The sequence below is a fragment of the Biomphalaria glabrata genome, chromosome 18 (genome assembly GCF_947242115.1).
Source record: "Biomphalaria glabrata chromosome 18, xgBioGlab47.1, whole genome shotgun sequence".
Classification (NCBI taxonomy): domain Eukaryota; kingdom Metazoa; phylum Mollusca; class Gastropoda; family Planorbidae; genus Biomphalaria; species Biomphalaria glabrata.
The window spans coordinates 3,825,732-3,851,907 of NC_074728.1; the positions used below are offsets into that span (position 1 = coordinate 3,825,732).

Here is a 26,176-nt window from a genome sequence, read left to right on the forward strand (position 1 = left end):
CTTTTTAAAAAGAAAGCTTATCTAAGGGGAAGAACCGCTAAATACTTCCATTTATCTGAAAATTACAAGGTTAAGCTCCCTTTCTGCTATATAAAACAAAATTAATATATTGGTACTAAATGATTAACAAATTGGTTAATTCTAGGAGGGATTCTTGTTATCGCTTATGAATAGTTATGCAATAAGGGGATTAAATCCATATTTATATATCTACATCTAATTATTTTCCCTTTCACAGCTAGCAATCTATGGGGCAGATGATGTAAAGGTCATCTATTTCTGTGGCTCAAGGTTAACGAGGGTGTCATGTGGCAATCGTCTAGCAGAAGAAAGTTAATGTATTTATGAAATCTAACTGTACTTCTAAAAAAAAATACATTTCGCCAGTCTTCTATCCATTGGGAGCTCTATATTGTTACATCTCCTAATCAAACCATGGAGTAGAACACCGTGTCCCGTAGTAAATCCGAAACTATAAAATATTAGGACAAATTATAAAATGATACATTTTTACAGAAAGCTGTAGTACTTATCGATTTGCGCTGCAATTCAGGGCCAGTTCTATCACCCTCTGAGGCGTGCATGAGGCCATTATTATAACGTCGGATATAATACGCCAGATAAACTAACCTGAAGGGGTTAACCACCTCACCACCTAGAGACCACCTCCTCGTCACGTCCTCATTATATTCTCACCACTTATTCAGCACCTCCTTATCACTAATTCAATACCACCTCACTACCTTCTCACCACACATTCACCACCTCTTCACTGCATCCTCATAACCTATTTATCACCACGTCACTACATCTTCTCTATCTATTCACCAACTAATCACTACCTTCTCACAAACAATTCATCAAATTCTCAGCACATTACACTACCTCATCACCACCTCCACACTACCTGCTTACCACCTTCACTACCTTATCATCACATATTCACCACCTTTTCACTACCTCCTCACCATATTTTCACCAAATACTTACTATCTTCTCACCATCTCTTCCCAACTTACTGACTAACTCCTAAACGCCTATTCACCACCTCCTCACTACCTCGTCACCATCATTTCACCACCTCCTCACTACCTCCTCACCATCATTTCACCACCTACTCACTACCTTGACACCACCTCTTTAACATCTACTCATTACCTCCTCACCATCATTTCACCACCTACTCACTACCTTGACACCATCTCTTTAACATCTACTCATTACCTCCTTACCATCATTTCACCACCTCCTCACTACCTCGTCACCATCATTTCACCACCTCCTCACCATCATTTCACCACCTACTCACTACCTTGACACCACCTCTTCAACATCTACTCATTACCTCCTAACCACCTATTCACCGCCTACTTACTACCTCCTCATCACCAATTCACCAACTCCTCACCAGCTCCTCACACATGTTAACAAGAGACTGGAACAGAGTGTACTCTCCGTTATAGAATAGCATTGAGGACAATGCTTCACAAAGGCAGTACTATTGCTGCTATTTATGATAACTTAATAGCGTATACAAAGCCCTGTCTAATAATCCAACATACATTTATTAAAATGTTCCAATGAACATTTATTTTTGTACTAAGAATGACACCTATTTTGACACAAATACAGGAGTATGTTTTATATAATTTTTTTATTTATTTATATATAAAAATAAGTTTAAATTATTACAGCACAGATATGTCAAATAAAAATATAAGTCGAATTCAAACGAATACAATGTAAAGAGGATTTTAAAAATGCACACATACACATTCTTTACTTTAATTTTTTTTAAAATTGCCCCTTACTCTTTCCTCTGCTAGAAAATGTTTTAATTTTCTTAATTTAACCACACCTACACACACATACGCGCACATTCATTCAAAAACACACACACACACACACACACACATATATATCTACAAACAGTGACATTCACCAGACTCGCATACAGATAAATATTAGTAAAATATTTACATAATTTTTAAAAATTCAATATATGTTTATAAGTTTGGATCAAACCTGTATTTTAGGCCACGCACCTAATATTATTTTTTATTTGGTATTCATGTAATAAAATATAACATTTATAATATTCATCCCTGTCTTTAAGATGTTCTAAAGTAGTCCAAGCTTTTCACCTAAACGTATGTAGCAGAAAAACTGTTATTAGAGCTCAATAACAAAGATATGTCAAAAATGGCTTTTTATTACGTCATAATTTAACATATACACATATGAGAGCTAAATAAGCTCGAGAAAGCTATGATACTTTTACATTTCATAATGCAGTCGTCAGATGAACCAATTAGTTTAGCTAGAGGCCAGATTCTGTAGAAGACAAGTCTCACTGTTTTGCAAACCTTTATGCGGAGTTTCCTAATGTAGGTCAGGCTCTTCATTCTAGATTTTGGAGAGTACACGCCTGAACATATTCCCCTGGCGAGAACGATATCAAAGAATTGTCATAAGCTTTTAGATTTTATAAATCTCGTGTTAAAGGAAAAGGTGAAATGGTCATTTAGTCCTATCTCCAACTTGACCACCGGTCATCCCCGCCCCCTCCTCTCATGCCTTGATGCTTCCTCATCCCAACTTATGGCCGGTCATGCCTTAAATTGCTGTACAGATTTCTTAAAAAAAAAAAAACAATAACAATTAAATATTTCGGATAACTCTTTGATAAATTCACAATTATATCAAATACTATTTAATGCCCACACACAGGTGGGTTAGTTAATAAAAAGAGAGCCGGACAGTCGGACCAGGTTTTTTTTGTGGTTTTATTAAAATGTCAATATCGTTTAAAAAATTATATTTCAAGGTCTTTAATTCGTCAATAGGCAAAAAGCTATTGATCTAAACTGCCCCCAGGTTGTGACGTCTCAGGTCAGTGCTGAGGCTTACTACAACGACAGGTCTCGGCTAAACTGACCAAGATGTTCAATGAAAGTGATTCTGAGTTACCTGGCATAATTAAATAAGGATGTATAGACCGTCTGAACTCATCCAGCGGGACTAGGATACGAGGAGGCTGGCCAATCTTCTTGGGCTAAAAAAAGAGACCAAACAAAAGTGAAAATTGCAATATGAAATCTTTTAGATGTTATGCTAGAGTTAGTAACAGTTCTTTCCGTTAGAAATAAAGATTATAAAGCCATAGTCTAACTCTAAACCTACATTATGAAGATGGGGGAAAAAAGCGATCAGAGTAACATTCACCCAGGTCCCCCCCCCCTGCTTTCTCCAATCGAATTGATACAATTACACTTAATATAAAGAGGCGCGGTGGCTGAGCGGTGGCTGAGTGGTCAATTGCTTGGCTTCCAATCCTGAGGTCCTAGTCTCGAATCCTAGTGAAGACTGGGATTTTTTATTTCGGGATATTCGGGCACCTCCAAGTCCACCCAACTCCAATGGGTACCTGGCATTAGGTAAAGACGGTTGGTCTTTGTGCTGGCTACATGACACCCTATCAAGCTTCTTTTCCCATTCTTATCTGGCATTTGTCTTTGATATAATTTCATTCGGATGTTCTTTCTCAAAATATTGAAGCCTGTCTGGGTGGACCACTTCGGGGGCCGATTTTGAGTTTGTGTTTTCACACAAACTGTCTTTGTAACCTTGTTAATATTTCTTTTCTTAAATTAAAAAAAAAGATATTGAAAATAGAAACTTAGAATAGAGCTCAATGGATTAAAGGCGCCCATCTTACCTCCCCGCAGTAGAGCACCCGCACGTAATATTCTGAGGTGTCGCTCTGCTTGTACAGCTCGTAGATGATGTTGGCTGCAAAGGGCGGCCAACGAAAGTCCCATATCCCCAGCGCCACCAGCATGGGTGCCAAAGTCGTGTCGTGTCCGGAGTAGAGAAAAACTTTCTGAGACCTGGAAGTTGGAAGGAAACAAAAATTGTAGAGAGTGACATTTCGCAAAATAAATAAATAAAAACTCTTCGTAGTCACAGCAGAATCTTTATATCCTGAGATTAGTCCTCCCGAAGAGCCTTGGCAAGAAACTCTGATGTTAGGCGTGGTGCCGTTAAGCTCCCATACAGGTCAAGTGACTCTGCAGAGATCTTGATCCAGACTCCGGAGGCTTTAAAAGAGGACAAAGTTTCGTTGTTCTTTACGTATTAACCAATATATGATTTCAGGTTCTTCTTCTTCTAGCCAGCTTTTAGCTGCTGAGCTGCAAGCTCTTTGGCAGACTGTGCCAAGGAAAAAAAGTGTGCTGTTTTCTTCAGTTGTTCAGCACTGCCGTACAGGGTGTTGGTTATGTTGGGCTGTAGTGGTAGTAGGGTCTGCCTAAGGTGGATTAGGAAGGGGCATTCAAAAAGAATATGGTTTACGGTTTCATAAAGGTGGGCGCAGTGTCTATGCTTTTAGGTTAGAGGAAGAGATTTGTGACCGTCATCGGAACAGCAAAACAAGCAAACATACTTTTTTTAAAAAAAGAAAGCTTTTCTAAGGAGAAGAACTCCAAATTTATTTATATTTCGACATAAAACTAAATTTCTTAAATTTATTAATTACCACTACCGCACTTTCACAAAAAAAATCTAGAAATAAAAAATTACCCTTTGGGTCAGGATCTTGTGATCTTACCATCACAAAAGAGATACCGATAGCAAAGACAAATAGACACAAAAACTTTTTTGTCCACAGGAAAATCTCATAATTAAGGAGAGTATTGGAGTTTGATTTATACAATTTCACATGTAACTTATGACTGAAACTTGTGTGAATGTATATTTTGGTTTTCTATAGTTATAAAATTAAGTTATAATGTTTTGATTTGTGTAATACACAAATTGTAAGACAAATTTCCATATAAATAATGAAGACTACAATTATTATCGTTATTATTATTATTACTTGTAATTATTTTTTTTTATTTGATACTAAAAGGGAAGTTGATCCTTCAGTTTTCAAAGATAAATACATATGTGGAGGTTTGTCCCATTAGATTAATGTACACATTATTCTTCCCACAACCATTCTCGGATTAAGTTGAAACTTAACACACTTATTTATTGTATATAGCGAAACATGAATCCACTGTAAAAATATAAAACAAAAAAAGTTAATTATTGATAATTAATTATTTTGTCTGATTTCAAAAAGGGAACTAAATAATACATTATTGAGAGATATAGTTATAAATAATAATAATAATAATAATAATCTTTATTATCCGTAAGGAAATTTGTCTTACAATTTGTGCATTACACCAAACAAAAAACATTATAACTATAAGAAACCAAAGTATAAATTCACACCAGACTCACTCATAATTTACGTGACAAAGTTTATACCAGATTGTTCTTATTTAATGATTTGATTGCCAGGGGAACAAAAGAGTGTTTGTGTCTGTTTGTCTTTGCTATCGGTGTCTTGTATCTCTTTTGTGATGGTAAAATCACAAAATCCTGACACAAAGGGTGATTCTTTATTTCGAGGATCTTGTTAGCTTTTTTATAGATGTTTGTCTTAAACAACTGCCCAAATGGGGTTTGTTTTTTGCCAATGATTTTGCCAGCAGCATTGAGGATTCTATTAAGTTTATTCCTATTTTTAATGCTCAGATTGCCATACCAGGCAGTGATATTGAAACTGAAAATATGGAGTTTTTTATCTAGTGATCCTTTTTTTTTCACATTTCCAACCCTCTCTTCACAATTTCTTTTGATTGTATGTCAATAAAGATAGACAGAAGAAGAAAACGAGAAATAAAACGAGAAATAAAACGAGAAACAAAACGAGAAATAAAACGAGAAATAAAACGAGAAATAAAACGAGAAATAAAACGAGAAACGAAACGAGAAATAAAACGAGAAATAAAACGAGAAACAAAACGAGAAATAAAACTAGAAATAAAACGAGAAACAAAACGAGAAATAAAAGGAGAAATAAAACGAGAAACAAAACGAGAAACAAAAAGAGAAATAAAACGAGAAATAAAACGAGAAATAAAACGAGAAATAAAACGAGAAACAAAACGAGAAATATAACGAGAAATATAACGAGAAATAAAACGAGAAATAAAACGAGAAATAAAACGAGAAACAAAACGAGAAACAAAACGAGAAACAAAACGAGAAATAAAACGAGAAATAAAACGAGAAATAAAACGAGAAACGTCTTACATTTTATCTTCAGCTCGGTTCTCAATGTTGAAGAGAATGGAGTACAGAAGTTGACCAATGGACAGTCTTGTGACGTCATGACGACCACGGGCACTAGAAAATCACGAGAACCAAGTTATAATGCGTGTCCGTATTTGTTAGAGCCTGTGTTCGTGTGTGTGTGTGTGTGTGTGTGTGTGTGTGCGTTGAATACGTTATCAACATGTGACGATCTTTACAGAAATTTAATCGGAAAATTCAGGATCGATTTGAGACTTGACATGCCCTCAGCTATTTGAGATTTGGGGCCCCTTAAAACCAATATAAGGCACATTTTCCTTTTATTTGTGTTCCAAATTATTGAAAACATCTATGGAACCATTTTTGATGAGCCCCAAAAACAAGCTGGGGTTCTAAGCTATGGCTTATGTTGCGTTTAGGTAAATCCTGCAATTGGTTCAAGGGCGTAACTTTAAAAGACTACACGTGGAGGTCAGAATTCCTCATCCATTGGTGTGAAATGCTTAAGTAGTGTCAGAGGCATATCCTGAATCTTTTTATTTCCAGAGGTTCACGTATTTAGCTCAGGCTTATTTTTTTAAGTTAAATTTTCACAAAATAAGAGTTAAATGGCTTAGATTACATTTTTGTTCTTAGGACGACTGCCTAAAGTAAAGATTACCAAACTTTGTGGTGTTCTCCAGGACTAGATGAACCAACTACCAATCGACACTTTGATTTACTGTATTACTTAATGCCTGTACCGAGAACGATACAGCGTTTAGTCTAACTCAGTATTTGATGCCATTACAAAATTCGAGATATGTTTTTAATATGCTAGATGTCTTAATGTCACAGTTGCCTGTTATATGTTCATCTCGGGTCATGAGTGTGAAAGACACGCGAATCCCCTGACATAGAAAGAGGAAGTAAGAGTGACCAAATGGACTTTAATTCAGTCGTATCTTTTTGGTCAGTCGATGACAGTTGTGTATCGTAGTCCGTTGGAGATGGTAGCAACTTGAGCAGAGTTGAGAGTAGTAACTTAAAAGTCCGTAGAGACTGTACACGTATTTCTAACAAGTTATTTTTCTGTACTTTGAGTTGGATACATGCTACTGAAGTTTATTTTTACCCACTGTGATGCAGACGTATTTTAGCATTGAAGTTTTATTCTAAGGGACTTATATATGTAACACGTTTGTTATGTGGATGTAATTATGTTTCATATTTCTTAATGTAACGACCAACAAGTTGCAATATATATATTATACATAAAACACTGAACCATAATCTTCAAATACAAAAACAAAATTTAATAAAATACTCTGAAAGACACAAAAATAAAGGCACATTCCTCGTCCCATATGCTAGGACAAATTTGTACAAATACTCCTTCTTCCCTAGTGCTATTAGAGCATGGAATGGGTTGCCTGAGCTAGCCAGGAAAACCAGTGACTTGGCAGAATTTAAGTCATTGGTTAATATGCATGACTAAATGCATGACGCGTAGGACGTAATCATCTTCTTTTTTGAAGTAACGTCTGTATTATATAAGATAAAATAAGAAGATAATATATTATTATTAAATAAACGTCATATTTGTATGCTGAAAATAGACGAACCCAGCATTCTACAGCATCACACAATCAGCATGCGACACTTAACCGAGGTTAAATTAAGTCGTTAGTATGCTTCGGGACAAGATGCCTTATTAACGTCATAATATGTCTTAACAATGCTCTAGGACGAAATGCCTTAACCAAGGTCCAACTAGCTCCAATTCTAGTTCCTGACATTCGTGTATATAATTTTAGTCTTTAAAAAAAACACAACTCTCTACGTGTTTATATCGAAACTATTGTGCGAATTGAGTACAAAGTGGTCAGTAGAAGTGGTCAGTAGCCAGTGCTTACCCTGCACGGCCTGCGTAGACCGCGTGTATCGTCCTGGCTGCGTTGTCTTCTATCATTTTTTTGTAAGGTACCAGTGGGGCCGGGTACTCGGCACCATGGGTCTGTCATAGTGTACAGAAACATATATTTTAAAACAATGTAAGCAATTGATTGACAGAACTTAGCGATTGGACAGGAGAAAGAGAGATGAGAGAGAGAGGGACATAGAGAGATGGAGAGAGCGAGAGACAGAGAGATAGAGAGAGAGAGCGAGAGACAAAGAGAGAAATAAACACGGACAGATAGGGTAAGAGATAGAGACAGATAGAAAGACAAAGACAAAGAGAGATACAAAGAGAGATTCAGAAAGACAAAGAGATGCATAGATAGCAAGAGAGACAGACAGCTACAGATAGAGAGAAAGACATTCACACAGAGTAAGAGAGATAGAGAGACATAGAGATACGGAGCAAGAGAGACAGAGAGACAGACAGATACAGATAGAGAGAGAGAGACATTCCCACAGAGACAGAGTAAGAGAGATAGAGAGACATAGAGAGGCAGAGCAAGAGAGACAGACAGATACAGATAGAGAGAGAGACATTCACACAGAGACAGAGTAAGAGAGATAGAGAGACATAGAGAGGCAGAGCAAGAGAGACAGAGAGACAGACAGATACAGATAGAGAGAGAGACATTCACACAGAGACAGAGTAAGAGAGATAGAGAGACATAGAGGCAGAGCAAGAGAGACAGAGAGACAAACAGATACAGATAGAGATAGAGGCTAACTGAAAGAAAGAATAATGTCAAAGAGATTACAATAAAGAAAGAGAAAGAAGAGAGATGACCAATAGCTATACACACAAAAAAAAAAGATGAAAAGAGCTATCAATAAAACAGTAGAAGAACGAGCCATCAAACAGAGGGCGAAGCAAGCCCTAGTAGCTGTGTTATTATTATTATCGAAATCAAAGTTTTTTTTCTCTGGCAATGCCAGGAACGAGATAAAACAGAACGAGGGAAACATAACTCGTTTTAATCCCTTAAAACAAATTCTTAAGTTCTCGGCAAGCACTTTCCAACTCTGAACTGTTCCATTCAAAATTCAAAAATAAACTCACGCAAAAATTTAAAAAGCGAACACAGAATCAAGCGAAATATTAAAACGTAAATGAAACCAAGGTTTGACACTAAAGTAAAATCTTACTATTCTGGAAACTATGTCGTCACGGAGGCATGCAAAGTCCATGTCTGAATTTGTCGGTATTCCTAAAGACGAGAAGTATTTAAATTATACCAAGCACGCTCACCCTGTTGTTCTTAGTAAGAACACAAATATACTTTAGATATTTGATATTTGACATAATGGGCTTTTGGCCCATCGGCCCAATTTAGGCCATGTTGTGCCCATAACCCCTCAAGGGTTACTTCCCCTTTATAGCTCAGGATCTAAATGTTATTAATAAGTTATACAGCTAAGTTATTAAAGATAAGATCCATTCATAGCTCAAATAGTAAAAATAGTAAAGGACTATGCAAACATAGTGAGATAAAACGATAAAACTTTGATGCGATTTAAACACAAGACTCCTCGGTTTGAAAAGCAAAGCGCTTTCTCAATTAACCACAACACCTTCAATACAAAAACAAGAAAGATAAGCTTTGTCTGAATTCGTGGAATTTCCAATGTTTTATGCAGCTGTATGTTTGACATGTTTCCGAGGTTTTTTCAGAGTTGAAGATAATCTACTTTATAACCCAAATCTCACACAGGACGACAGGTAATGGCAGGGCAGGGTTTGAACCCGGGACAATCGAGACGTTCGAGCGACAGCCCATCGCGCATAACGTACGACCTGGCAGTCATGTCTTGGTTCGTATATTCTCTTGATAAGGCTCTCAATCAAACAGATTATTGTTTAAATTCAACAGTCGGCAGTTGTATTACCTAAAGCTTTACAGAGGGTGTAGCGATCCTGCTTAAAACCTGGCAAGCCGTCTATCGTCGCAAGGGTCATGTCCACTATAAGTCGTAAGGCCGGACACGCCAACTTGTTGGGAAATATGTCTTCTTCAAACATGTGTTTGACCGGAAGCTTCACGGGACCTTAAGCAGGCAAAGAAGAAGTCGAGAATAGAATTTAATGAAAAATTATATAACTAAAAGTCGTTATAAGATGTACGCTAAAGTTGCTATAAGTCTGATATTCAAAGTCAAATGTTTCACTTCCGAAAATTAAAATTTTTAATTATTTTTACTAAACAGCATTGGGATAGTAAAGATATTACTATAATAATAATAAAGATGATAGATAAAGCGGGATGTGTGACTGACAGGCTAAATACGCTAGAGCTTGTCTTGGATACCTATGATGGGGGATCGAGGTTCGACACCCGACTCAAGCAGAGTTGTGTTTACTGAGCGCCTAAAGGCAGCACGGAAAACCTTCTCCCAGATTAAGCCCTCCACTCCCTTGTCCACAAATGAGATTGGACCAAAGCGCTCTGGGCATGCTATAAGCTGCGCTATATAAAAGCTATTTAAAAAAATTAAGAACAAATTGACACGATTAAATTGAAGCAGCAAAACAGAAGAGGAAAAGGTAAATAGATCCTATGACAGGTCAAGGTGACTGACCGTATTTATTCATATTTTCTTTGCCAAACATCCCAGCCAAAAGACATTTTATCGACTTGATTGTCCGTTCAATGTGCGACGACCGGATACTGAAAATTAGTAGAAAGTAGGGTTCATTTTCGTGACTCTTAAACACATATAGTATCCACACATAAACACATATTGTATTCACACATTTTGTATCCACACAAACATTTTGCATCCACACATATTGTATCCACACATATTGTATCCACACATATTGTATCCACACATATTGTATCCACACATATTGTATCCAGTTACATAAAAAAATATATTCCAGAAAAGACCCAATTAAATTATTTAGAGCAAAGTACACAGGGCAGATTGTGTCGCCTTAGTTAAAAAATTGTTGGGGAAGCCGGGTGTGACGAGGTGGGGGCGCAGCTTGGCGGGGCACAACCATTGACTACTTAAGGACATCTCTATGATCCAGAAACTCTAGAGTTATCTCGTTTAGTACAGAGTTTGTGGAGTTCGGGGCTCAGTGCTTCATGCCCTGGTCGACGCTGTCAGCTATTTTTCATTATATTTATTTCCCTGTCTCCTTTCATTAAAAATCTGGTCCCTACTGCTGCCTTTATATATCTAACATGTAAGTATCATTCATTGATTCAGCACTTAGCTCACGTTTGTATTCAAATGAAAGAAGGTTAAATGTGTATTTAGTGACAGCCCCTGACATTGGAATTTAGGGCCCTGTGAAAATATGTGAAGAAAGCAATGGTGTAAAAGCTTTTTATTGCGCCCTGGTTTTATGACTAGAAGATCAATGGGAGCCTATAAAATATAAGTGATTCATTGCTATTTATGAAGAGAAACAAGCACAGACTGTCATTACACAGTTACATCTTAAAAATTCATAGTCGTTAATCTCTGTTGAGTACACGATCAAGCTCAGAGAGTCGTTGCACTATTACAAGCACGACGTCGTAACTGAATCAAGTATTAAGACACGGTCGCTAGGAATAGATGGTACATACATTAGATTTTTTTTGTTGGTGTACACGCATACAAACAGGATTACTTGATTTTTTAGTGGCTCTCAAAGTTCTAGCAGAAGAAAAGCGCCAGAGAAGAAAAACAAGGCCAATGACACTAGCTCCAGCTGGAATAATCTGCCCGGTGTGCAGCCGAACATTCTGGGCTGACATAGGTCTCACCAGCCACATGAGGAGGCACAACCCCCCAGTGCAAAGCCCTCAGCCCCCCTGGATGACAAAAGTGGTCATCATCGAATCACAATGGACGAACTATATATAAATATATGTGAGGTGAACCATCCTATATAAAATTTGAGTTCACGAAATTAATGCTAATTAGGAATAGAGAGGGCTTCTTTTGGGTTCCTAAACTGCATTTATTCCTCTGAGTGCAGGGCCAAGATGTTTTCTGAATATTTTTAAAAACTAATCGCAGGCAGCTTTGAGTTCCTGTTTGAATGCAAAGCTGTACATTTTAATGTATTTACTTGATAATGGATTTTATTCCGTTTCGTAATAACGACGGCATCTGCGACACTCTTTAAAGTCTTTCTTAATATTTCTATTTTAATAATGCATGTTTGTAAAAGTAAAATATAATTTTTAATCGTATTGCAGAAAATTAAAAACATTTAATAAAAACTAAGTTTAGTACGAGAAAAACTTCTGTATATAAGCATGAAAATTTACACATGCATGGCGTTGGCAGCATAAAAGTTTCCAAACCAGGGGACCTTACAAATCCCGACATGTAGCGGCCCGTCATTATCGTTTCTTATTCTAATGGAGCCACGCCTCTCGTTTCATTATACAACCTAGGCAGGAATTTTGAGAGGCCCGATGGTACCCTGTGAGGGGCTGGATATGGCTCGAGGGCCTAAATTGCAACAATAGCGGCCTAGATCAAGTACTTACAAAACATCTCTGGGGGAGAAGTACTTTAATTCCAGCTCCGGAAGATAAAACTCTCGCACGATCAGTCCAAGGTCGTACATCTGTCTTTGGCCTACAGTGGTCAGCATAGAAGCATGTGCGCCTCCCTAAGTTACAGGAAGACAAGTTGCGTTTATAAATAGAACGGATGCATTGGTGACGAAATGTGAATGTAGAGCAGTGCGCATGCGTGTCTGAATAACAATGAGTAATACAAGTCGACTTATAGTATATGTATACAGTGTTCTCAATAGTACAGCCATGCATTCGTTGGGTTGAAAATTATTGTTAATGTCGTAAAAGGGAAATATTTTTAGAACGTTTACGACATGTAATTAGAAATTCTAAGCCTACTTTTAGTTTTCTGGCTCTTAGGTCCGGTTCCATGACTGATTTACCAGCAGGTGTTCCGTCAGCGAACTTGACCACATGCAATTCAAAATCCGTCTCGGGCAGGTCGTCCTCGAGCGATGCGTCATAGGTCGCCTGAAAATGGTACACATATATACATGTAATGCAAATACTTCACCAATATACATACAATTATTTTACCAATACACATGTAAAGTGTTAGCAAAATTTATGCTATAAAAAGGAGGGGGCTTGGCTTCCGTACAGAGGGGTCGCAGGTTCAAATTACTGTGAAGGCTGATTTTTTTTTATTTCGGGACCTCTGAGGCGCTTCAGAGTTCACCCAGCAGTAATGGGTACATGGAACTTGTTAAGGAAAAGAAAAAGCGGTTGGTCGTTGCGCTGGCCACAATACATCCTCGCAAATTGTGGGTGACAGAAACAGGTAACCTTTACAGTGACTTAAAAAAGTGTGAATCTATAATTAGCACTTAAAAGACATGGGTGAGCGAAATGTAATATTTTTTCTCTTTTTAAAGATATAAAGCACAATAGTATGCTGGTGACTCCAGTTTTCTGGTGTCTGTCGTTTTCATGCAGTGGGCGCCCTCACATTGAGGGGCAATGAAACGACAGACGCCCTCGCAAGGGAGGGTGCTATGGCAGCCACACACCTCGAAGCACCAAGTACGTTTTTGCAAGCAACGGCACAAATCCGAGCACTCATTCAAGAGATTTCTCTGGTTAAAGTCCTGGGAGGAATCCGACAGAGCACGTGGTGTCTGGCAGCACATGCGTCACCCAGATCGCGACGATCCATGGTGGCGACGGATTAGGTCAGAGAAGAGAATTATTGCGCAGTGCAGAACGGAACACTGTCCTATTGGGGCATATTTTGCCCGGTTCCGTACGAACTTTGACTCCCGATGCTGTCACTGTGGAGAGAGCGTCTAAACAGTGTCGCAAGTCTTGTACGAGTGTCCCCAGCTCCGCGAGCTAAGGGGGGACGTGTCTGAGCAGTCACTCGACTTGTTTGGTAGCTACGAGGCATTACGCCGAACGGCCAAGTTTCTTGCCAGAGCACTACGGGAGGATTGAGTCCTTCCTGCGCTTTTTTTAAAATAGGAGTTCATCTCAGGTGTTAGAAACGAAAGAAACGCTAGATCTGTTTAACTCTTTATCTCCGTAATTATTTTCCCACGTTCTGTCAGAATTGTTCATTTTCCACATTTGTACATTCTACCCTGTTATGATTAAACTTCAATAGCGTTTTTGATTGTAATCAGAAAACGTTACTTTTGGTATAATTTTACAGGAGAATGAATGCTCTTTTTATGCAACACAAGTTATACTTTCTAAAAATCAAAAATTAATTTAATTTAATGGGTCAAATCAACGATGGTATCGTTAATACAGACAGAAAGAGTTAACGTATTACCTCTTCTAAACCTCGTATGAAATTCAGCGGTGTTCTAGCCCCGTGTCGGAAGACAATCTGTATCTGAAGATTACAAGGTGGAGATAATAGTCGGTAAGGTCAGAGTTCAATATATCTAAATCTATATCTAAAAAAAGTAGTCTTAGGTAAGAATGGAAATAACATTGAAACTACTACATTTTAACTTATGACATGTTAGGTTGGAAAGGTCAGCTCGTTACTTAATTGAGACATGGTTAGAAAAAAAGGGGAGAAATGACATTACCTGGACTAACTTAAGACTGTCGCACGTGATTGGTCTGTACTCGTCTATACAAGTAGTTACCGTGTCATGGCCGTCATCTTCCGGTTTCCGGTTCCTCTTGCCTGTCTTTGACCCTCCACAACATAGCATCCCTGGAGCGATCTAAAAAAGTAAAGACGGACGTCACTACAATACAATCATGTCCACTCATCGAAGCCCAAACAACTTCCTGCGTGCCGATGAGGTGGGTGCTATAAGCCCCATTGAAACGTTTAACCACAGTGTATACAATGAAGACGCAAGAGCAGTTCATCATCATCATCATCATTCCTTTGAGTTCCTCATGGAACATAGGGCCTCAACAAAAACACGCCACTCTCCACGGGCTCTTGCTAGTTTTTTGATGGTTTCCCAGCTCTTCCCGGTCTTCTCTGCTTCTTCAAGTACACTGCGTCGCCATGTTCTTTTTGGTCTTCCTCTGCGTCTTGTTCCCTGGGGTTTCCACTCTATGGCCTGCCTAGCTCTGTTGCTGGTATCTTTTCTAAGGGTGTGACCAATCCATCTCCACTTCCTCTCTAAGATCTGCACTTCTATATTTTTCTGTCCACTCATCTCCCACAGTTTGGTGTTTTCTACTTTGTCATACCAGTGTATTTTTAGGATATTTCTCAGGCATCTTTTGATGAAGGTCTGTATTTTTTTTTTTTTTGGCTTCAGTTGTTCTCCATGTTTCAGAACCATACAGTAGGACAGCCTTGACATTAGAATTAAAGATTCTTAGTTTAGTCTTGTTTGAGATGTAAGGAGATTTCCAGGTTGGTTTTAGCTGTGTAAATGACTGACGTGCTAGATTTATACGGCGTTTAATGTCTTCATCTGTTTCACCTGATATACTGACTACACTCCCAAGGTATATAAAATTTTCTACTTGGTCTATTGTCTGAGAATCCAATACTATGTTTCCACTTTGTTTATTGTTTACTTTAAGTACTTTAGTTTTTTGGTGGTTTATTTTGAGGCCTACTCTTTTTCCTACTTCGCTTAAAGCTGTGACCTTGCATATCCTGTAGTCTGTGTGATAATAGGGCTATGTCATCAGCGAATTCCAGATCTTCCAGCTTTTGTGTGAGAGTCCATTGGATTCCTTTCCCTGCGTTAGAGTAGGCTTCTTTTGTGACCCAATCCAGTACTAGAAGGAACAGGAGTGGTGAAAGAAGACATCCCTGTTTGACTCCTGTTGTGACTGGAAATTCCTCTGACAGCTTGCAACAGTGAGTTACTTGGCAGGTGAAACCATCATAAAGGTTCTTGATTATGGTTATTATTTTATTGGGGATCCCATAATGTCTCATTACAGTCCAGATAGATTCTCTGTCGACACTATCAAAAGCTTTTTCAAAGTCAACAAAAGTTGCATAGAGAGGAGATTGCCATTCGACACATTGTTCTACAATTATCCTGAGTGTAGCTATTTGGTCAGCACAAGATCTCCCTTTTCTGAATCCGGCCTGTTCTTCCCTTAGGTGTTCATCACATGCTCCCTTTATTCTGTTTAGTAGGATTCTGATAAAAATCTTGCTTGGTACTGACAGCAAAGTGATGCCTCGCCATTTCTCACATTGTGATAGATCTCCACTCTTTGGTATTTTAATTAGCAAGCCCTTTTTTTTTCAGAACGAATAATTAGAGCCAAATTTTTGTCTAAGTTCAAAAATGTTCACATCATTATGTGCTATGCTCCCACCAACCTTGCAAGTGATACTGACAAAAATACATTCTATGACCAACTGCAAAGTATAGTTGACAAAATACCTACAAGAGATGTTTTGATCGTCATGGGAGACTTGAATGCCAAAGTGGGAAGTGACAACAGAGAGAGAGAGAAAAGTATGGGCACCCATGGACTTGGCACCATAAACGAAAATGGAGAAATGTTTGCAGACTTCTGCACATTTAATGAATTAGTGATAGGAGGCAGCATTTTCCCCCACAAAAAATGCCACAAAGTGACATGGGTTTCACCAGACAATAAAACAGAGAATCAAATCGACCACATTACCATACGGCGGAACTGGAGAAGCACATTATTAGATGTACGAAACAGAAGAGGAGCAGATATTGGCTCAGACCACCACCTAGTTGTTGCCAAACTAAAAATGAAGCTGGCCAGCAATAAAACAGAAAGAAACAAAAGGAAAAGATTTGACCTAGACAAGCTCAACAACACACAGATTAAAAAGGAATTCCAACTATCCCTTCAAAATAGATTTGCTGTGCTACAACTAGATGAGGCCAAACAAAGCGTCGATAAATCTTGGCAAAATTTCAAAGAAATTATTACTGAAACAAGCAATGAATTACTAAGCCTTAACCCTAAGAAGAAAAAACAGTGGATTAGTGACGAGACATGGAAATTAATCGAAGAAAGGAAATGCGCTAAACAGGCAGTTAACCTAGCAAAAACAATAAACCACAAGCAACAATCAAAACAAGACTACCAAGCAGTTTCACAGAAAGTCACCAAAATGCTTAGACAAGACAAACGATCATTTTACAATAATCTGGCAGAACAGGCAGAAGAAGCAGCAGGTAAAGGAGATATAAAACAACTATACAAAATCACCAAACTTCTCAGTACCAAAAAGGCTAATTGCAATGTTCCAGTCCGAAACAAATACGGAAAACTACTTTCTTCAATAAATGAACAACTTGAAAGATGGAAAGAATATTTTCAAGAAGTGCTCAATAGACCTAAACCACGAAATCCACCAGATCTAAATGCAGGACCAACACTAGACATAAACATGGAAGAAATAACAAAAGAAGAAATAAGGAATGCACTCAAACAAATGAAGACAGGTAAAGCAGCTGGAATTGACAACATACCACCCGAAGTCCTAAAAGAAGGAGGAAGTGAAATAGTTGACCAAATGCACAAACTATTCAACAAAATTTGGTTAACAGAAACACCTCCGGGTGAGTGGAAAAAAGGGCAAGAGCAGTTCCTTAAGACTTAAGACCATGTTTTGTGTCGTGATGCCTCCATGGACAAGCCCACCAGCCGAAAAAGTTTTGGGTCAACTCTTTGGTAGGGTTACATTGACTTAAAGAGAGATCTGCCTTTTCTTCCAATGTGTAAGAAAAGATCTTTCAATGATTTTGCTTTTTTTTTTTCCTTCCAACTATCACCTAGTATGTTGGCCTTTGGTGCACCACACAAGATCTGTTGACCGTTTTTCTCCATTTTTCTCTGTCTTAGCCTTAGATAGAATCTCTTTCAATGACAGGCGCGTCCATTCTTTTATGTTGTCTTCCCTTTGCTGTCTCTGTCTGCCTCTTCTTCTTTTTTTTCCTGATACTGTTCCCGGAAGGAAGGTTTTTGCGCTAATTCTAGGTGTAAATTATTAAATTAAACAATTATAACTTAAATATAATAACAGGGTTTTTCGAGGCCTCCTGATTTTCAAGGGCCTCCTCGAAATTCTTGAAATTGCAAAGTACACACAAAATAGTCCTGGAAATCTGAAATTATAGAAATCTCCTGAAAACAAATTTATGACTATAAAACAAACTAACTAGACCTACATCCGCTTTACCTTGTTCTCTCTCTCTCTCTCTCTCTCTCTCTCTCTCTCTCTCTCTCTAACGGAGTCCTTTTCTCTAATATCCACAGTTCCTACGCATTTTTAGTATAATTAAATTAAATTTTTTTATTAAAAAAAAAGTAAAGTTTCTCTTTCAGACATTACGATCTATGGGGCAGATGATGTTACGGTCATCTGTTTCTATGACCAACGGTTAACGAGCCAGATGTCACGTGGCCAGCACATCGACCAGCTGCCTTTACTGTCCCCAACTAAAGTCAGGTACTCATTAAAGTTGGGTGGACTCAGGGGCTCCCTAAAATCCCAAAGTAAAAAATCCCAGTCTTTACTGGACCCCAGGTTCGGAAGCCGAGGGCTTAACCTCTCAGACTCTTGCCCTCAAATTATTTTATAATTGCGCCTAACGGTTTTATAAGTTTTAGGTCTCCTTAGATTGAATGGGTCCTTCCTTAACTTCTAGTCCAGTGATGCACAATGTAGTTTTAGCAAAGAGAAGGGGCAATAGAAATTGACGAAGATCATACCACGAGTTACTTGAAATATATCTCTTCTCTCTTTTTTTTTTTATAAGCTTTACATCAACTCACTCTGTCTGTCTTTCTGTCTGTCTGGCAAAAAGTTTGAACACCTTATTTCTCCCTTACCCATCCTCTGATCAAGTTAAGACTTTGCACAATCAATTTTAAAAAAATCAAAAAAGCAATCAGTCAATTATTTACTGGTTTCTAATTATATTTTTAAGACCAACAAGGGAAACTAATCCTTTAGTATTCACCGATATGGTTAAATATGTCGCGGTTTGTCCCTTTAAATAATTAAACACCACCTTGTCTCTCCACCAAGCATTCTTGATCAAGTTGATACTTTAGACAAGCGGTTCTCAATCCCCACTCTGCCGCGACCCCCCCTCCCCATACACACACAACAATAGGAGAATAGACAAAAACAATCTATATTTTCGATGGTCTTGGGCGAGCCCTGGCAATTCGTCAATCGATCCCCCAAGGGGGTCGCGACACACAGGTTGACAGGGCCGGTCCTAACAATAGCGGGGCCCTATGCGAAACTGATTGCGCGGGGCCTAGTCTAAGTGGAAATAAGGGTAATAAGTGACAATTAAGGTTTTGTATTAGAAAAGAAAATTGACTTTGAATTGTATTTATTCTTTACTAAGTACAAAATTGCGATCAGTCACTATAAAAGTAAATAAAGAATTGTAACTTCTGATTAAGGTGAAAACTCGCCCGATTATTACATTTTATTACAGGAAAGCTGACAATGACTTTTTTCTGACTTTTTTTTTATCCGGCTTAGGATTGGCGTTTTCCGTAATGATAGACACCCTCAAATGACAATTTTGTCAATTTTTCAGGAGATTTCAATAAATTCAGATTTCCAAGACTTTTTCGTATGTATTCTACAATTTAATAATTACACCTAGAATTAGCGCGGGGCCTATGAAAGCGCGGGGCCCACTGCGACCGCATAGGTTGCAGTGGCCTAAGACCGGCCCTGCAGGTTGAGAACTTCTGCTTTAGACAATTATTGTATTTAACAAAAAACCTAAATCAATAAAAAAAAATACTTATGAATCAATGGAAAAATTAACAAATTAGTCAACTGAGTATCGGTATATATAAAAAAGGGAAATGACTTCTACATTCTTGTATGATATAGTAGTAAGTGCAAAGTTCTTCCCCTTAGACTAGTGTTGTTTTTTTCTTCTTGTTTTCTATTTATTATCCCGACATTCTACATTGTTGGCAGACACATTGTTTGCAGACAATTTGTTGGCAGACATTTTGAGGGCCAAAGAGTTGGAAGTGCTCCTTGAGCCGAATGTTTGGAGGAATCCATGATTTAGACATTTTCCAAATCCCATATGCTTTAATAATATTTTAGTTGTCTCACTTGTCATGTAATTTAGCTTAAAGTAAATTGTACAATCACTTGGGGAACAGGTCGTTTACATATAGACATTTACTTTTTATAGCAAAATGTCGTCTCCGTAAACGAAACAAAAATTTAACTGAGTTTTCACTTGTCAGCTTTTTACGTTTCTTTGGAAAAACAGATAATTACATCTTATCTGAAACGGGAACTTTACAATGTTAAGCCTCTAACAATTGATAACATCATGCTTATCAGATAGTATTGTCTTCAAGTCCGAAGATTAATTAGGAATGCAGTATTTCCCGTGGCTACGCAGCCCCAGCTGTGAACTGCATATTTTGCCACATCCATGACAAGCGTAAACATTGTCCGCCGGTGGTCGATTAGGAGTATCTTACGCCCTCTACGTCTGTCCTCTGAAGAGGATTTTCTTTTGATTTCAAATGTGTATCCCGCGGCCTTTGTAAGTAATTTTCAGCTGTCTCGTTCTGAAGCCGCATTCCGCCAGGTGCTCTCCTCTATGTCAGCTAAGGCTAGTTGGGACCAAAAGCTGGTCTTTAAAGCGTTTCCGTGAAGCACCTGCTACGTCGACCAGCTTTTAGCTCACTAAATAAGACTGCTTTCGGCATACGTTCGTCTCCCATAAGGGATACGTGCAATTATGATTATATTACATTTGTAAAAGCACAGTTAGCCCTAAGGTCATGTTTACTGAAATAACTTCTTTACGGTTAGGGGGGGTCGCCGAATAGAGAATAATGATGAGAAAGGATGAGTTAAGGCTTTCTTTCAATACAGTGTTCAAACCAAGAACTCACCTCCTGTTGATTTGGTCCTTTGTTAGTTTTGGTTGGTTTCATGAAACGGCTTCACTAGCCAGCGCTCACCATTACATGGTAGGCACTTACAGACCTGGACTTGTGCACCTTGTGCAGACGGTTGAAGTGAAGACGAGGTTGAGCAGACCTGAAAAGGTTCAACAGTTTTACAAGCTTATATAAATTCATTTTGTCTGTATGGTAAGAACAATTCGCATCTGTTACTTCTCCCAAACCCAATCTCGGATCAAGCTGAAATTTTGCAGAATTATTTCTTTTACCTGACAACACAAGAATCAATATAAAAAAAAAGTAACCAATTAGTTAATCAACTATTGGTAATTTTTTGTTTGTTTGGTATTTCGAATAAGGGAAATAAATTGTACTTGACTAAAGTGGTGGTAACATTTATACTTCTCTTTCTTCTCCCCCCCCTGCCAATCTCCCAACTGGTCAAGACAAGTGAAGGGGTCATTGAGTATTTAGAGAGCTGAAAGAATGAATCATAACAATATGTAACTAATATTTCTAATCGCACAGATTGAGTATTATTAGTCTTGTTCTATTAGAAATTTAATGACACAACTGATTCAAACTAACTACAACTACGCTTACTATAACATTTATTTAAAGTATTTTTTTTATTTTTATTGTTAATTGCTGTATTAAAATTAGCGTAGGGACTCGACCCCTTGGGGTTAGAATGACGATTTGCCAGGGGTCGCCAAACACCATTGTAAATATAGATCCATATATCACTCGTGGCTTCGTCATGCCTTTTTTTTTAAATAGTCACATAAGTATAAGTATTGCAACATAAAAATGCTGAATAAAAATAAAAAAGTAAATAGTGAACTGTTTTATAACATTGTGAAAAGCACAGTTACTTAGGCTTAAGATTTTTACGTTTGGGGGTCGCCGCATAGTGGAGAATCGTAAAAAGGGGTTGCCGACCTAAAAGGGTGAGAACCGCTGAATTAGCGCTTAACTTTGTCTACAGCAAATCAACGTATAGCAGCGGTTCTCAATCTTTTATGCTTTTTACAACTCCCCACTCTGCCGCGACCTCCCCCCCCCCACACACACAGAGCAATAGAAGAATAGACAAAAACAATCCATAGTTTCGATGGTTTTAGGCGACCCCTGGCAAATCGTCAATCGACCCCCAAGGGGGTCGGGATCCACAGGTGGAGAACCCCTGACGTAGAGTGAGTCTGTTATTAGTGTCTGAATAGTTATCGATAGGTTTCCTTTCCATCTCTCTCTCTACTAGGATCTCCATTTTACAAAGCCCAGGAAACATTTGTTTAACCTTTCAAATCCTGATAAAAAAGATCCAGGCCTAGTACATGAGATGTTGATCCCAAACAGAAGAACGCTTCATTTATTGCAAAATATGTAAGTCAGATAAGGGTCTTCTTAACTAAGTTTTTTTTTTTTTGGCACAATTTCTTTACATTGAAAAACAAAGTTAATTAGATTGTGAACAATTTCGAAAATTAAATGGTATAATGTCGAAAATGAGATGCTGCTGTTGACATTATGTGTTTATGTGTATGTGTTTGTTATTAGCATGTAGAGTTATCCCTCTTGGTGTCTAGCTTAACAGCTGCTTGAGGTCAACAACGCGTTCACTGGCGTGGGCTCTGGATCAAGCCTTCTTCCGGTAAGTTTTTGTGTGAGCCTTACTGTATCTACTCAACATGTCCAAGAAAAAGAGTACATGAGATAGACAACATATTAGACAGATAATAAAGAAAAGAAAAGAGAATACATAATATATAAAACAAATTTGACAGACAATACATTAAATACACTAGACCGATAGTAGATAAGACAGACAATACATACGACATACAACACATTAGACAGACAATACAGTGAATGATTTTTTGCTTTCATTTTGTTTATTTTAGGTGAGATTTTAATACTAAACCATCACTTGCCCCAACACAACCAATGGGGTTTTGAGTTTAAAACCCCCTACCAGGGGTTTTGAGTTTAAAACCCCCTACCAGCGGGATTCTAGTTTAAAACCCCCTACCAGGGGGGTTCGAGTTTAAAAACCCCTACCAGGGGTTTTGAGTTTAAAACCCCCTACCAGGGGTTTTGAGTTTAAAACCCCCTACCAGGGGTTTTGAGTTTTAAACCCCCTACTTGGGGTATTTGCAGTTAACTTCCCCTCTTCTATAAAACAAAACAAAAAAAAAAATGCAAACGAAAATCCCCTAATTCCAAGAGCACAGTTAAGGGAGATTTTGATTTTAAAACACATCGAAAAAATAGAAAAAATAGATATTGTTTAGATAAAGGCCAAAACATTTAGGCTTAGATTTAAGGAGATTTACGATAAACCCCCTCTTCAATATAAAAAAAACTAATTACGCACTCAAAATGTTATGAGCGTAGCTTAATGGGTTTTGACCTCTTTAATAATAAAAACAAAGCAAATTATACACTCAAAATGTTACGAGTGTAGTCAAAGGGGTTTTGAGTTTAAACTCCCCTCCAGTGGAGTTTGAAGCTAAAAAGTACCTCTTCAATATAAATAAAAGCAAATTACGCACTCAAAATGCTATGAGCGTTGCCAAAAGGGGTTTTGAGTTTAAACCCCCATTCAGAGGGGTTTGATGCTAAAAAAGACGTCTTAAATATATAAAAAAAAAAGCAAATTACACACTAAAATTATTTGAGCGTAGCCAATCCAATCGGGGTTTTGAGTTTAAACCCCTCTTCTACAGATGGCGTTTTTTTTAAGTTGAAAACCCCTTTAGATGATTTTGACGATAAAACTTCTCTTTTCGATATAAAATCTAAAGCAAACTACAGCCACTTAATTCCAAGAGCGTATTCAAGAGAGGTTACACATTTTTACCAGTGGCAGGGCTCCCTTAATAAACTGCAGTGAATAGTCATCTGCCGAAATTGAAAAACACTAAATGTGGCTCAACAAAGATGGCTAAGACAGATTTTAGGTGTCAGTTATATAGATCGGGTTTAAATCAAGGAAATCCTATGCCGAACTGGGAGTCGACCCCATAGTAAGATTGTGAGAGAGCGACGCATGAGGTTTGCGGGACATATTCTCCGACAAAATGAATTACGCATAAGAAGATGATGCAATGATATCCTAGTACAACTTGACGCCACTCATTCATTTAGGTCCTCATGGCAGGTGGGAAGAGGCTTCAGACATTACCAGTGACAGATTTTTATGGAAACAGCTTGACGTCAAATGCGCCAAACGGCGCGGGAGGGTCTAAGTCAGTAAGAATAGCACATTAGGTTTTTGAAATAAAACTTTTTAATAGCAGGAAAATGCAGTGTAGATACCTCAGAATATGCATTTTGTTGGCTTTCAATATCAGAAATAGTGCTTGGCGGCGGGGCTTCGCCCCGCGCTGGGGGAGCTCCTAGCGCTCCCCCAGACCCCCTTGCTAGTAATGGAGGGGGAATCTACAATTTTCCCACTAATTCATGGAAGAACCTATTCTATGGCACATTCTTTCGAAAGAATGAAGGGTCAGAATGCAATAAAGAATATGTACACACACACACACACATAAATACATATAAAAAAAATTTCGCCGGGGGGAGGGGGGGATCCACCCACCAAAACCCCCCCCCCCGAAAAAAAATCCTGGCTACGCCCATGCATACGACATAAAACACAATGGACTGGCAAAACATAAGACAGACAACACATTAAGACAGACAATACATTCATATTTCATACTATAGACAATACATAAGACAGACCACACAAAGGAATAACAATACATTTGACAGACAATACATACTATACACAAGCTACACACGTTTCTCAGATGTAAGCAAGAAGGAGGTCTACAACCTTCGGGTCATTTAAAAAAAAGTCAATGTCATTGGTCAATCATGTAAAAAAAAAAAAAAAACAAAGATAACGTCATGACTAGATGTTTTACTCCATCCTCCAACAGGACAAGGACCAATCGTCTGTTCGAGCTGAGTTAAGAAATTATTTGAAAAAAACATTGAATACTTGAAGACAATGTTTTCAAACATCATCGAGATGTGTACGATTATTTACTCCAAACAGTTTTACTGAGCATGACGACTTAATGTCATTTACTCATATTATAAAATTGCTATTCACCCGACACCCAATAAGAGTAAAATTTTTCTGCATATTTAAATAAGAAATTCATGTACTTTAACGAGTAAATACTTACCGTCATATTATAGAAAGTAGCAACGAAAACAAAAAAGCAAAGAGAAATTTATCAAGTATTGTATTTTATATTGGTTACTTTGTATATATTTTTCTATATATTATTGTTATTTATTGTTATTTTTATATATTTGTCTATATATTATTGTTATTATTATTATTATGATTATTAGTAGTAGTATTAAACACTATAACACATAAGTGGGAACATGATGAAGCTACACAAGCATTTCCAGAAGAAATCTCTATCAGCATACAAAAGATGATGCATTCACCACACTATATTAGAAATAAAAAAGAAATATAGTCCTATTTAAAACAAAAAGACAATGCCATATATAAGACTAATAATGCGATTTTGTTTCTCTTTTATCACTAATGAATTCGAGATTTTATAAAGTAATCTTCTCTGTACATATTATTCTCTGCGTCGCCCAACCTACCACCCAATCTGGACAACTCTGTCTTTCAAGAAGTGTTGACCGGTATCTAAATATAACAGGGTATGCTACGCCGCGGGTCGGCTCGTAATAAATAATAAATAAATAAATAAATATATAAATATATAATTAAGTACCAATTGGACTCTTTTATTAAAAAGATTTTTAAATTCTTAACAGTTGTTATTTCTAAAAACTCTCTAACAAGAGCCCGATTTGTGTTCCCAAGAGGTAGACAGTACAATACAAAATATGCAACTTACCGATAATGTTATTGGAAAGCATAGAGTTTAGACATAGAATAGATATACATTCAATAAAGAGGTCTATTACTATTACCCAATAGCTTTAATGCTGTAATAATACCTCACATTCATTAGTGTTAATCTGACAACTATTTTACTTTACGGTAATTTGTCTGTACCAGTTGAGAAGAAAGTATAGAGCTTTAAAAAAAATGGATATAATACTAGACTAACAAAGAGAGCGGTGAAGCTGATATACAGAACAGAACAATAACAAACCTAATACATTCGGGATACGCTTCCGGGTCGAGAGAATTTGCAAGAAGTTTG

The 26,176-nt window shown here is 37.7% G+C and overlaps 1 protein-coding gene across 4 annotated transcripts; it reads right to left on the reverse strand.

Annotated features, from left to right (window-relative positions):
- Positions 1–1,641: 1,641 nt before the first annotated feature.
- Positions 1,642–26,176, reverse strand: LOC106058617 (lysophosphatidic acid phosphatase type 6-like). Of its 4 annotated transcripts, none has more exons than XM_056017701.1 (14): positions 26,126–26,176; positions 20,952–21,099; positions 14,657–14,797; positions 14,392–14,454; positions 12,957–13,088; positions 12,585–12,709; positions 10,666–10,754; positions 9,976–10,134; positions 9,235–9,296; positions 8,046–8,146; positions 6,151–6,243; positions 3,719–3,890; positions 2,971–3,055; positions 1,642–2,442 (listed from the first exon to the last, which is right to left on the reverse strand). In XM_056017701.1, the coding sequence occupies exons 2-14, from the start codon at positions 20,991–20,993 to the stop codon at positions 2,402–2,404; spliced, it is 1,305 nt and encodes a 434-aa protein (XP_055873676.1). In that variant the 5' UTR covers positions 20,994–21,099; positions 26,126–26,176; the 3' UTR covers positions 1,642–2,401. The 4 variants fall into 4 exon arrangements, with proteins under 4 accessions (XP_055873676.1, XP_055873675.1, XP_055873677.1 ...); XM_056017700.1 differs by lacking the exon at positions 26,126–26,176 and adding an exon at positions 25,968–26,118; XM_056017702.1 differs by lacking the exon at positions 26,126–26,176 and adding an exon at positions 25,941–26,118.